Genomic DNA, 12,563 nt, shown 5'->3' with positions numbered 1-12,563 from the left:
CTGATTATGAGGCACGCCGTAGTGGAGGACTCCGGAAATTTTGACCACCTGGGGTTCTTTAACGTGCACCTAAATCTAAGCACACGGGTGTTTTCGCATTTCGCCCCCATCGAAATGCGGCCGCCGTGGCCGGGATTCGATCCCGCGACCTCGTGCTCAGCAGCCCAACACCATAGCCACTGAGCAACCACGGCGGGTCAGGAGCGGCCTTTGTTATTGCAGGTGATTGAAGGACTGAATTGTGCACGACTGTTATGGAGTTTTGAAGAGAATGAGGAAGATGCTTTCACAGAAAAAGCAAAAGCAGAAAACGATCACAGGTTTCTTTCATAAATAAAAGGCGATGGTTCCAGAGGCAGTGCCACTCCTTTCATCATGAAACGTAGCCTTCTCTTTATCAGTTTTGTTAGTTTGAATTCTATTTATTCAGAAATCAGTGAGGGTCCCCGTGAAATTTGAATAATGAGCTTTTATTGTAGATTTTTTGCTGTTGCTCTGCTGCCCACAGCCACCTTCTTTTCATGATGTATGCTCTGTTATGTTGACGGCCCTCAACCGCCTTTTCTTGAGTGGTGATATCGAGCTTAACCCTAGACCCACTACAGGGACCCGGTCGACTAAATCTACTAAAAAGGCTCGCGCTTCTTTGGGCCATTCAAGCCGCTCTGCTAATTCGCCGAGGGCTTCTAATCCTACTGGAGAGCTGGTGGTTGAGGAAGCATTGTCGAACTCAGATAATCCTGTGCTTGTACAACTTTTGACTGAAATATTGACTAACAATAAGGACATGGCTCACAACATTGCAGAGATAAAAAGTTCTGTTGGTATGCGCTTCGAGGCACTTGAATTGCGCATTTCCGCTGTTAAAAAGGCATTGAAAAAAAAAGCGTACAGTCACTGAGTTGACTGGAAAGAATGAAGATTTAGAAAATCGGTCTAGGCGGAACAACATTATTTTACATGGCTTATTAGAAACTGTTGATGTAACATACGATTCCCTTCTTTCCAAAATATCTGAATTATTTCAACAGTCTTGGCATTCAATGTCCTCGCATCGAACGCCTCCATCGTTTGGGAAGCGCTCGTGAAAACCATCCACGACCGGCAATTTTGAAAATGCTTGATTTTAGTGACAAGCTTACTTTGCTGAAGACTGGTTTTAAGCTTATGGATTCCGGACTTAGGCTTCCTGATGACTTTTCTCCCAGAGTTCGTGGTATTCGGAAGAAACTACGGGAGGCGTCCAGTCAGCATCGCAACAATGGGTCTTCTGTTAAGGTTAGGTTTGACCATATTTTCATTGACAGCATTCGGTATAACTGGTGCGATTCCACCAACTCCCTTGTAAAAATCTCTAATCGTCGCAACTTTTCTAAGACAGCAGGTCCCGCATCACAGTCAGCAACAGGTTGACCTTCTTCTACAACCCAAAGAGATCTTACCATTATGAACATCAATGCTAGAAGTATAGCTAATAAATTTCCCCTTTTCTTGCGCTTGTTTTGTCCTATTCACCTGACATTATTGGTATCACCGAAACTTGGTTACACGTGGGTATTCATGACTCGGAGTTTACACCGCCAGCTTACGTCACCATGCGAAATGATCGTCATAATCAAAGAGGTGGTGGTGTTACATTGCTATTTCGCTTGGATTTCAAATTCAAAGTCCTCTTCTCTCCACTAGGCATAGAATCAGTCTGCTGTAGACTTTACTACGGTAAACAATTCTTAAACATATGTGTTTTCTATCGTCCCCCTAATAGTTCGTTGGAAACTCTTGACAACCTGAACCAACTTTTACTGCAAGAGAATTTAGCTTCCTCAAATTTCGTCTTACTGGGTGATTTTAATGCTCCCGGAATCGACTGGACGTCTCTCTCAATTTTTGATCATGGTAATGAAATAAACAAGAAATTTATTGAATTCTCGTTATCTCTTGGCTTAAAGCAGGTTGTTCACAGTCCCACCCGTGGTGACGCAGTACTGGATTTGATTTTTCTCAGCGCTGATTTTGCCAAGGCGGGTTACAAGTACGAAATAATTGATGGTATCTTGGATCACAATGCTGTTTTTCTATCTGTAAACCGGCCAATCCATAACCAAAGTTTTACACTGTTCACGTTTTGAGACTTTTCCAGAGCTGATGACATCCGTATCATAGATGAACTATCCAATAATTTCGACGCATTTTTGGCACTTGGACTATCTAGTGACGTTGATGCGCTTGTGGCGTGTTTTGAAAGCATAGTAAAATCGTGTATATATCGATTCGTTCCTTTGAAAACTAAGAAAAAAAAGCAATAACCTTCCCTGGATGAACCGAGAACTGCTGCAATTATCGCGACGTGCTGGTAGACTTCACTTTAAATGCTCGAATAATCCTAAGGCATGCGTTTCATACGCTCAGGTCAAAAATGAACTCCAGAAAAAAACCACCTCGGCCAAAAATTTCTTCTATCATGTTCAGTTTCCGAAACTGCTCAAGTCTAACCCCCGTAAATTCTGGTCTTTCATATCTCCTAGCTGTTCTTCCACATCTTTTAAAGTCAACAACAGTGTTGTTAACGATCCATTAGAAATTTCAGTAAATTCTGGTCTTTCATATCTCCTGGCTGTTCTTCCACATCTTTTAAAGTCAACAACAGTGTTGTTAACGATCCATTAGAAATTTCAGAAGCATTTAATACATATTTTCAGTCAGTATTTGCCTCGGATGATTCCAGTCGTTCAACATTTGCAACTAACGATTCATATGCAATTGATGATATCAACATTAGCCTAGAAGGTGTTTTGAATCTCATACTAAACTTAGATACTTTTTTAAAAAACCAGCCGGCCCTGATGGAATTCCGAATTCCTTTTTAGTACAATTCTCGCTATGGACATCTAAATATCTGTTCATTATATGTCAGAAGTCCCTTAATAGTGGCATTGTGCCTTCTTCCTGGAAAAGAGCTAAAGTACTACCTTTATATAAATCTGGTGACAGGCAGCTTTTATCTAACTATCGGCCTATTTCTTTAACTGCAACCTCATGTAAAATACTAGAACACATAATCTATAAGCACATAATACTGTTCCTTGAAAATAATAACCTATTGAACAGCTTTCAGCACGGCTTCAGACGCGGTATTAGTACTGTAACACAACTTACAGAGTTCACTCATGACCTTTCCCATTACATCGACTTAGGTAATCAGATTGACACCATTTTCATTGACTTTAGCAAAGCTTTTGACACAGTACTGCACTCTAAATTGCTTTTGAAACTTCATAATATTCTGAATAATCCTCAGTTAGTGTCTTGGATTTCCAGTTTCCTTCCTTTTCATTCCCAATTCATATGCTACGATTCTGCGGATTCGTCTGTAGTCGACGTCACCTCAGGAGTCCCACAGGGATCCGTACTTGGCCCTCTACTATTCTTGTTTATTAACGACCTTCCCAGACCATGTTACTTCAAAAATACGCCTCTATGCAGATGATTGTGTTATGCACAGCCCAGTTGACTCACTCGCTGATCATCAGCGCCTTGAAGATTCCTTTGTTTCATTTTGTGACTGGTGTGCTACTTGGAAAATGAGCATAAATTTTCATAAAACTGTTATAATGTCTTTTACTAACAGACACATGCCTGTATGCTTTGGTTATATATGCAACGGTGTACCACTAACACGGGTTTTTCAATACAAATATTTAGGCGTCATTCTTACACCCATCTTGTCTTGGTTCAAACATACAGATTACATTTGTAGTAAAGTGCTAGAAAAACTTGGTTACATCCGCCGCACTTTGTCTGCTGCTCCGAGGGACACTAAATTAGTAGCATACAAAACACTGATTTGCCCAATTTTAGAATATGCTTGCTCCGTATGGAACCCATATAAACAATGTGAAATTAATTGCATTGAGTCAGTCCAGAGGAAGGCAATTCGTTTTGTTTACCGTCGCTACGACTGAGACTTTTCACCGTCAGCTGCTCTTATGGAATTAAACCTCTAGTTTCTTTTTAGACGGCGGCACATAGAATCTCTGAAGATTTTATATTCTTATAAGAACTCTCTTTGTCACCTATCAGATCCCTTCCTTTTAATGCCTGCTTGCCCGAATTCAACTAGAGCTTATCATGCCTCTAATATCAGACCACTCCATCCATGTACTAACACTTTCAAATACAGTTTTTTCCCCCGCGTGATTGAACAGTGGAATTTGTTACCTGCCGAAGTTTGTTTGTGACCCATTTCTCAATATTTAAATGATATTGCTGATTTATAGTTCCTTCACATTTTTATATTTCTATGTTCTTGTTTCTGCATATCATAATCAGTTTTCCTCGCATGTACACCCACTCCTGCCATAGCCCTAACGGGCTGCAGTATGTATGTATGTATGTATGTATGTATGTATGTATGTATGTATGTGTGTGTGTATGTATGTATGTATGTATGTATGTATGTATGTATGTATAAATAAATAAATAAATAAATAAATAAATAAATAAATAAATTGTAGATGCCTGTTCCCGCACCTCTCCACACAGCCACAGGGTTTGTCCATTCTACACGCTGGCCCGAGACTCGGTATGTCTAATGTCACCATCAGCCTCCTGGAGACAGCACACTCGCAGCTCTTAGAAAAGTGAAGTGAAACAGAGCCCGCGACTTCGTTCATGTGAAGCCAATGTCAGTCTCAGACATGTGCAGTTTATTGCACTTCAAGACTGATGCTCTGATGTGAGTAGTTACCAGAGATGATCCCAAAGCTTTGCAAACCAATACAGACTACTTCCGTTAAGTCGACCCTGATGGGAGCGATGAAACTCACCAAATTATCCAGCAAGTTGAATTAAACAAGCAGAAAAAATGCCAGAACACACCACTGATTCAAGGTATTAGCCCGTTTGTAACGTGCCCCCAAATCAAATGCATGGCCACTTTCGAAATCTAACGTGCACCAGTTTTTTTTTTAAAGTCAGCTTTGCCATACATTCTTTTTTAAGTCATTTTTACCGCAGTACAAGAAGAAGAACAACTTTATTGACTCGCAAATCTGAGCGGTGTATGTGGGTGGAGCCCCTATTTCAGGGCTCACTAGGCCTGATTGGGGGTCGCCATCTGGCTTCCCAAGTCCAGACCGGCGAGTCGCGCCTCGCACGACCAGTTAGCGAGCGAGTCTGTAATTAGCAATGAGATGGCATGTGCCAGGTGCCCTGGGCATTCGTATGTGATGTGCTGGAGTGTCGGTGTATCTTCACACCAGGGACAGTTGTCTTTGTGTCTGTTGGGGTACACCTTGTGTAGCCTGCGCAAGTCCCTAGCCTGCACCCTGTTGAGCTTGGGATGGGGAGGAGCCTTTGTTCGTCGGCCAGGTCTTTAGGCATTCAGGAACATGCGTGCTGATGCGTCAAGTTTGAATTATCTGGCAAAGGCCAATTTTAGGAACAGAATAACGAAAGTTTGGGCCTATAGAAATGCATGGGCGCTGGCCGGGATCTTCGGCCAGGATGAAATTAACCGAAAAGTCAAATTAACCAGAGTCGAACTAATGAAAGTCTGCTGTACCACAGTATTTAGGCTACCTCGCGACACGTTTCGAGCTCGCAATAACGGCAATCGTCCCACAGGCCCTATGTTGGAAATACAGCCTGGTGCCCTTGCATTTTGAAGGGCTTCACAAAAGAGTTGTAGGTGAATGATGAAGGCTTCTGAACCCTGCAACGCGGACGCGGCCCTCGAAAACCGAAAAATAGTGAAAAAGTCGATTTTTGAAAAACCATATTTTTGGGTTGTATGACTTATAAACTACCTGTTCTGTAATTATCAGCACTTAATTCAACCACAAAGTACCAAAAAAATGCTACTTTTGAGGCCACCACGACCCAAAAAACACGCGCAAATGCCAAAATGAAGTCAAACTTCGTGCGCGCGCCATTCCCGGCCCATGTGGCCTGCCCGCGCCATCTTGGTGTCGTTTTGACCGTGAATTTGTTTTGCCGCCTTGCAAAATGCCATCATTGGTGCGGTTGAGACGCTATTGGTGTTTTCCCGCAATGAGATGCGGAGCGCTGATTGGCTGGAGCAGCGCGTTCAAATCCTGCGGGCTAAAGCGCACCTGCCATTGGCTGCTGCGCCGGTGGCAGCGGCTGCTCCCTTTGATGCCGCGCCCGCCACGCTCGCGTCGTTGTTGCCCCTTGCTCCGTCCGCCTCAACATGAGCTTGCGAGCTGCTCATTGCCTTGCGCTATCTTTCAGATTATTTTCTCAGCTTTTTTTTCCGCTACTAGTTCATTGCTGCACGCGATGCCAGCAAAGCCCAAGACAGTGCAGATGTTCGGTGCACGGGAACGCGATATGCGTCTTGTATGAGCATCGAAATTTCGATCTTCCGCAGCGAGTGCCGACTGCGTAGACGCTTTTCAGTGGCAGAACTGTGCTGTTGGCTGTCGCCAGTCGAAAATACGACACATTGAGTGTGCCTGGAGTGGCAAGAGCTAATTAGAAGCTCCGCAGGAGCTTTCTAACAAAAAACACGTGTTCAACTTTAAGGCCTGCTTTCTCGGAATGGATTTTTTCACTAGTAGTGGTGCTGGGGAAGGTGATATCTCAAGAACCGCTCTTCAGATTTGTAGGCTGTTTTTTTTAGTCTGTTCCTGAATGTCTTTGCCAGGGGGTAAACAGGCTTCTTTTTTTGAAAGCTGGTGCAGTTAATATATAATAGGCAATTAATTTTGATGAATGTGGTCATTACTGGCTACATCAAATGCAAGGTTGTCTTAAAATTTTTTGGAGGGGAAATTAAAGAAAAGGGCTCTTTAGCCCCCTGGGATATCTATCAAGGGATCATCACAGTGAATTTCAGCTTCCTACAATGTCCTGGCATTTCTCCAGTTAGACCTCAATAACTCTGGAACTAATAAACACATCTTCGTGAAACTTTGCAGTTCCTCATAGTTCGGTGGTGTGAACATACCCTAAAAGTTTCATAAAATAAGAAAGCTCGGTCTCCAGGGTAGCCTCCCCCTTTAAGATGCAGAGGTCCAGAAGGTTGTCTGCTGACAAGGACACTAAATATTACAGTTTTGGCACAATTTGTTATGGGTCAACCGCTTCCAAAATATTCTGGCCCATTTTCTCAAGACTGTTTTGTGTGTCTGCCAGCTTGGTTGTGGAAAGCATAGCACAACGATGGCTGGACTGATTTTGATAATGTTTGTTTTGTTTTGTGTAGATTGTGCTGCACACACAATATACTCATTAATTCATATTTCACAGAAGTGAAAAAAGAAATGCTCTAGTTAACCAAGTGTCAAATTCTCTAGGGCAAGAAAGATAAGATCAAATATTTGCTACATCAACACACTTTTATTTACTGAATAAACGGACAAGTACTGTTTATATTTTGCACAAAAGCAGCGAGGAAGCGGCGATTCTCATTATCTGGTGACTACCATGCACAGTGGCGAAGAGCTCACGGCTTCCTTCACAGTGCAGTCACGGTGCCAGATCCACATCTTTATACGAGACATGGTTTTCCCTACTGTGTGCACATCCCGATTATTTTTTTGCTGATGACCTGATCAGCGAAATGCATTTGAATTTTTGGACTGCGAGATTTTCTGGACGTTTTCATGGTCCCTAGAGAGTCTGAAAAATCAGACGTTGACTGTAGTGCGATGTAGCAAGTGGGTTGGATGCCAGCGTGTGGGCAGCAGTAGAATCGATCCCATCCTCAACAGCTTCTGCCGTGTTTGTGACCTTGCGCCCGCACAGGCGCCAAGTTAGAATGACACTACTGACTGCTGCAACTGCTGTGGATTAAACTATATCGTCGATATCGATGAGATCATCGGCGGTGGTAAATGCAAGAATAAACGCCATAAAGACACAAATAGGCACTAACTGTTCCGGCATTACTGGGCTTCAATTTTCCACTTCTGGCTACCCACGGGTTGCCAGAGCCAGCCAGAGCACCTTCCTTTTCCTTGCGTTGCTCCGCCCGCTGCACATTCGTTTTACTCGGGCTGAATGGTTCTGGCTACCTACAGCTGCCAGAACCAGCCAGGATGATTTTGGCCTGGCAGCTCTCTGGAAGTTCTCTGGCCAGCAGATGACAAAAAGAGGCAAGGAACGCACACCGCCATCTTTGTAGGGACTGGGCGAATTGCAACACAGGCGCTTGAGGACTTTTACCTCACTCAGCCAACTGACTACGGTCACTTTCAGATTGCATTACTTCTAGTGCTCCTCTTCTAAGGTTCTAACTTACTGTTCTGCCTCGCAAGGCGGTGCCATGCAAGTGGTGGCGAACTATTAGAAGCTTTCTTATGTGCGTGCTTGTGTGCCCTGTGAAGGCGTCTTCCTGGCCATCAACAAGCGCGCTGCACTCTCGATCATGCGTGCATGTTATCTGCATCGTGTGCCGCGCAAGTTGTATTCTGCGAAGTTGTAGATGCTCATTCTGACACCTTGTGGTGCCCTTGCTATTCATCGTTCTCTGGCAGTGTCCCTTTTCACATCTCCTTCTGCAGTTAGCAAAGGCGTTGCAGCTAGCCCGTGTTTGCTCCGTCTTTCCGTCATATGCTTGGGTGGCAGGCCGAAACATATATGTGTTCTAACTATAGGCCGCTGATGTTAAATGAATGCACTGGTTGAGTAATTGACACAGGTACGTTAGTTAGCTCACTGCTCTCATGATTAACAAATACTATTTTTCATGTGAAACTTTTCGCTGGTCACAGGCTGCGTGCATTTTCATGCACCAATCACAGGCCCCAGCCCCTTTCAGCTTAGGACCAGAAGAGCAGCCCCATCAGACGAAACAAACTTTCTGAAATCGAATTCAAGCATGTCAGCACGAAATTTTATGCATATAAGACATACCCGACATCCTGCTTTTTTCATGTCTCGTCAAACGAGGACAAAATGCCAATTTATTAATGTCACCAGTGGCCGACATGATCACTGTGAGCAGGAACCCTTGAGTGATCACTTACATGTGATTCCGCGTCTTGGCAATGGACGTGTCGGAGGCTGTTGTGCTGTGCAAGAGGGAGGTATCCAATGCCCGTCCTCTGTCAAGTCGCACGAAATCTCGCAAAAGTGATTGTATTCCCGAATGCAACTATATATTTCCAAGCTGGCAGCGCATAAATGTGCCGACTACGTCGAGCATGCATCAGCCACGTAGGCCACTGCCATGCTGGTACAGTAAAACCTCATTAACCCATACCCACTGAAACAGTAGTTTTGTTTTCGAAGTGGTAAAGTCAAATCCCTGACTCAATGGCCATTGAACATAATGGGGTTTGTATCAGCATAAACCGTACCAGCTTATTGATTACATATCGGTTAGCACGTAGTATTTCCACATTTCATTGCACTATCACGGTGGTAGATCGGCCCGGCAGAACAATGAGCCTCAGAGATCAGAACGGCCTCCAAGCACAAGCGCAGAGGGCGCTTGGAAGAGAGAAACCACATCAACATCCTTTCAGATCCATGCCAGAGAGCGTTGTGGCCTGTGTTGCGGCATCGTGCAACCTAGGATGCACGTTATGCCACAGCTCGGACAAATACCGGATGCTCAGGATTGAAGAAATATTGGAGATTGTTCCTACTATCGAACGTAGCATCCCGTCAGCACTGGCAGGAAAGAGGGATCGACTGGGGACTACGGTGTGCGGCATTTCAGATGCGAAGGAGAAGTTGGTCAGTAGTGCAGCTGCAACCGTGAAAAGATGTCGGCTACAAGGTTCGACTTTTTGCCATCGTTGCCTCTGTTATTGCCAAAGTGTCGTTTAACGACAGTGACGAGGACAACACAGAAAGCGACAGCACGGGCAATTCATGCCCGACATTGGCAGAAGCCGCGTGTTACGTCAGCCTCACGAGGGTGTTTGCCGAGGAGGGGGGGCTGGCGGAAAAGCTGGCTCGCAGCTTAAGTGAGGCCCCTGTCACCGCTGTCACCGCAGCATCAAACAAAAATAACACTATTACTATGTGAAGTGAATAAATACTGCATGTTTTTTGCCCTTTCATCCTACTCTCTCCGAGTTCTGTTTTTGACATTTAAGTGGGCGATAGGTAGTACTAGCGTTTAGTACGTACTTTTTCCGAGCTCCGGCCAACTACGGTTTAATGAGGTTTCACTGTAGCATGTTTACGATTTTCCCACGGCCAGCTGCCCCAGCGTTTGATTTTGCAAACTTCGGGCAGCTTCGGGTTGTCTTAGGATCCCAGCCCGCGCGACTTCCTATCAGGAGCAGAACTAGCTGCCAGAACTGCGAAAATTGAAGAAGCCCACTGTTGTTCCTCTATGGTTTCTGTTGATGACTCTGAGGATGATTCTGCCGTTTCACTTCAGTGAGACACTAGCGCAGCTTTTGCTCTTTTGTGTCGTACATTTATGCACTCGTCGCGATCCGAGAGTTGTTTTAATTAACCAATGTGCAACCACACACATCCCAATTAACAAGTTTGATGCTATTAAACAATGCATATGCCTGCTGGGACAAGAAGATGAGCCCAAATTATCAGAGTTCTTAAAATTAGCAATTGTCAAATTAACAAGCTTTCCCAGCAGTTTTCAAATTTTCATTTAGACATACATTCTTTTATTATTTCACTATTACAACAATGTATTACGCAGTGCAACATAAACACATGCACACAACGCTGAGCACAAAATTATTAAGCCGAAACTCGTCATGTACGCACCTCTGGGTGGCCGGATGGTGAATACGAAGCCCTGATTCGAGACGGTGACCCAGTACTCGCCCGACGCCACCTTGTACGAACCGATGCGGATGCTGCGACAGCTGAAGCGCATCTCCGAACTGGCTGGCGCCGGCGGGTTGCTCCTGCCAAAACTCCGAAGCGTGGTCGGTGGCGGTGACGTGAGCACTACCACAGAACCCCGGCCAGCACCACGCGGACTCTGGGGCTGCGTTTCCTGCACCCGCTGAAACCAGTGCACTGGTTAGGCACTGTGGGCAGCTAACGACAATGAATGCAATAAAACACCACTTCAATTTTGCCACTAGTGTCCCTGTCAGACGGGCAAACTTAAGAGTGACTTCTGGTAAGTGCACTTCATTGTTAGCGTCATTCAGAGGATGTCACACAGAGAGGTTCAGTGACTCTGTAGAATGAAGTCATCAGTGAGTGCGTTCGTCAATCTCATTTTGCTGGACTGAAGTGTGTAGCCTGGATATACAGGCGAACCCATTTGCTGTATTTACTCACATAATGATTGCACTTTTTTTGTTAAAAAATTCAGGGGTGCGATTATTACACGGGTTAAATTTCCCGCAAAAAGAAACATTTTCTTTTTTCATACCGTGTTTGCTGCGGGATGACAACAGGTCAACAAGCAGGCGGCTGCCGCTGTATGTAGTGCGGGACACCAAAACAAAAATGGCGGCTGGCGGAGCAAGCCGAACACGCCAAACGCAATTATTTTTCTTCTTGGGAGTACATTATGCGCATTGGAGCAGTTTCTTTCGTATCAATAATGAATAATATCGCTAATATCGGCAAGTCTGCGACAATAATGTAGCCATGTCCACTTTGAGGGGACAGAAACAAAGATGGGCGCGCTTAGCTGCCAGTGACATAGAAATACATGGTGGGCATGCTGCTGAAACTACGACATTTGTCTTCACTGCTATCCTAATATGGCATGTTTCCGCTAAGGGTGGGCAAATATCTTTGCTGCGTTACAAGCGTCGGCGTATGAATAGGGTGCACTTCTAACGTATCAGTGTAAACGTGGCCACTATTGCTGCCGCACGCGATTTGTTGCGTGCTCACGAGTGCGGACGAGAATAATCGAAAGGTACCCTTTATGTTGTTGTTGACCAAAACCATTATGAAGCCTTCAAGTAATAAAGCCGAGGCAAATTTGGTTGTAGCTTTTTTATCATGGAAGTGCAGAAAGTGATGAAAGGAATGAAATGGGGCATCTGCTTAAGAATGTTGGGTGCATGCAGACCACTTCGTATGTCTTGAAGAGTCATTCGCGTAGCATTCGACAGATGGTAAGCGCGATCATCATTAGCTAGACTTGGCACACAACATATTGCTGAGGCAAGTTCGGGGTGCGTTCATTACACGGGAAAGAAAAAAATCGAATTTCGACGACAAAAGGTGCGATTATTATGCGAGTGCGATCATTATGCGAGTAAATGCAGTATAATGACACCAGTTTTAACAATATATTGGTTATAACAATGAGAAGCTGCTGCACCATCAACTTTTCTATGTTTTCCATGGCGAAATAACCCACCTACTACAATGCCCCCATGCCAGATTATCGATTATAACAACGAAGTCTGGCTGCTGGGTGTCCATGCCCAAAAGTAATGAAATGCGAAATCCTTGAAAAGAAAAAGGAAAAGAAATTCGAGCAGCAGCACAACCATCCACCACCCCAACAGCCACTGTGCGCTCATTTTCAAGCCATCTCTGCGTGGCCAGTCTCGTATGCCTCTCTCCCGTCGCCCTTCCACCCCTCCAAACACGAATGGACCGTGCCAACAGCGCTGACCGCTCCCAGATCTCCT

General features: G+C 44.6%; 1 protein-coding gene across 7 annotated transcripts in view; it reads right to left on the bottom strand.

Annotated features, from left to right (window-relative positions):
- Positions 1-12,563, bottom strand: part of LOC142584906 (uncharacterized) — a 140,212-nt gene that overhangs the window by 69,637 nt on the left and 58,012 nt on the right. For 6 of the 7 annotated variants that reach the window (XM_075695247.1, XM_075695246.1, XM_075695243.1 and 3 more), the window contains one exon: positions 10,717-10,960. In XM_075695247.1, the coding sequence (XP_075551362.1) occupies positions 10,717-10,960 (244 nt within the window). The remainder of the gene's footprint in view (positions 1-10,716; positions 10,961-12,563) is intronic. The other variant, XM_075695248.1, reaches the window with a different exon arrangement.

Source organism: Dermacentor variabilis, chromosome 6 (genome assembly GCF_050947875.1).
Source record: "Dermacentor variabilis isolate Ectoservices chromosome 6, ASM5094787v1, whole genome shotgun sequence".
Taxonomy (NCBI): domain Eukaryota; kingdom Metazoa; phylum Arthropoda; class Arachnida; order Ixodida; family Ixodidae; genus Dermacentor; species Dermacentor variabilis.
The sequence above is the reverse complement of the archived record's forward strand: the minus strand, read 5'-3'. Positions and strand labels throughout refer to the sequence as shown.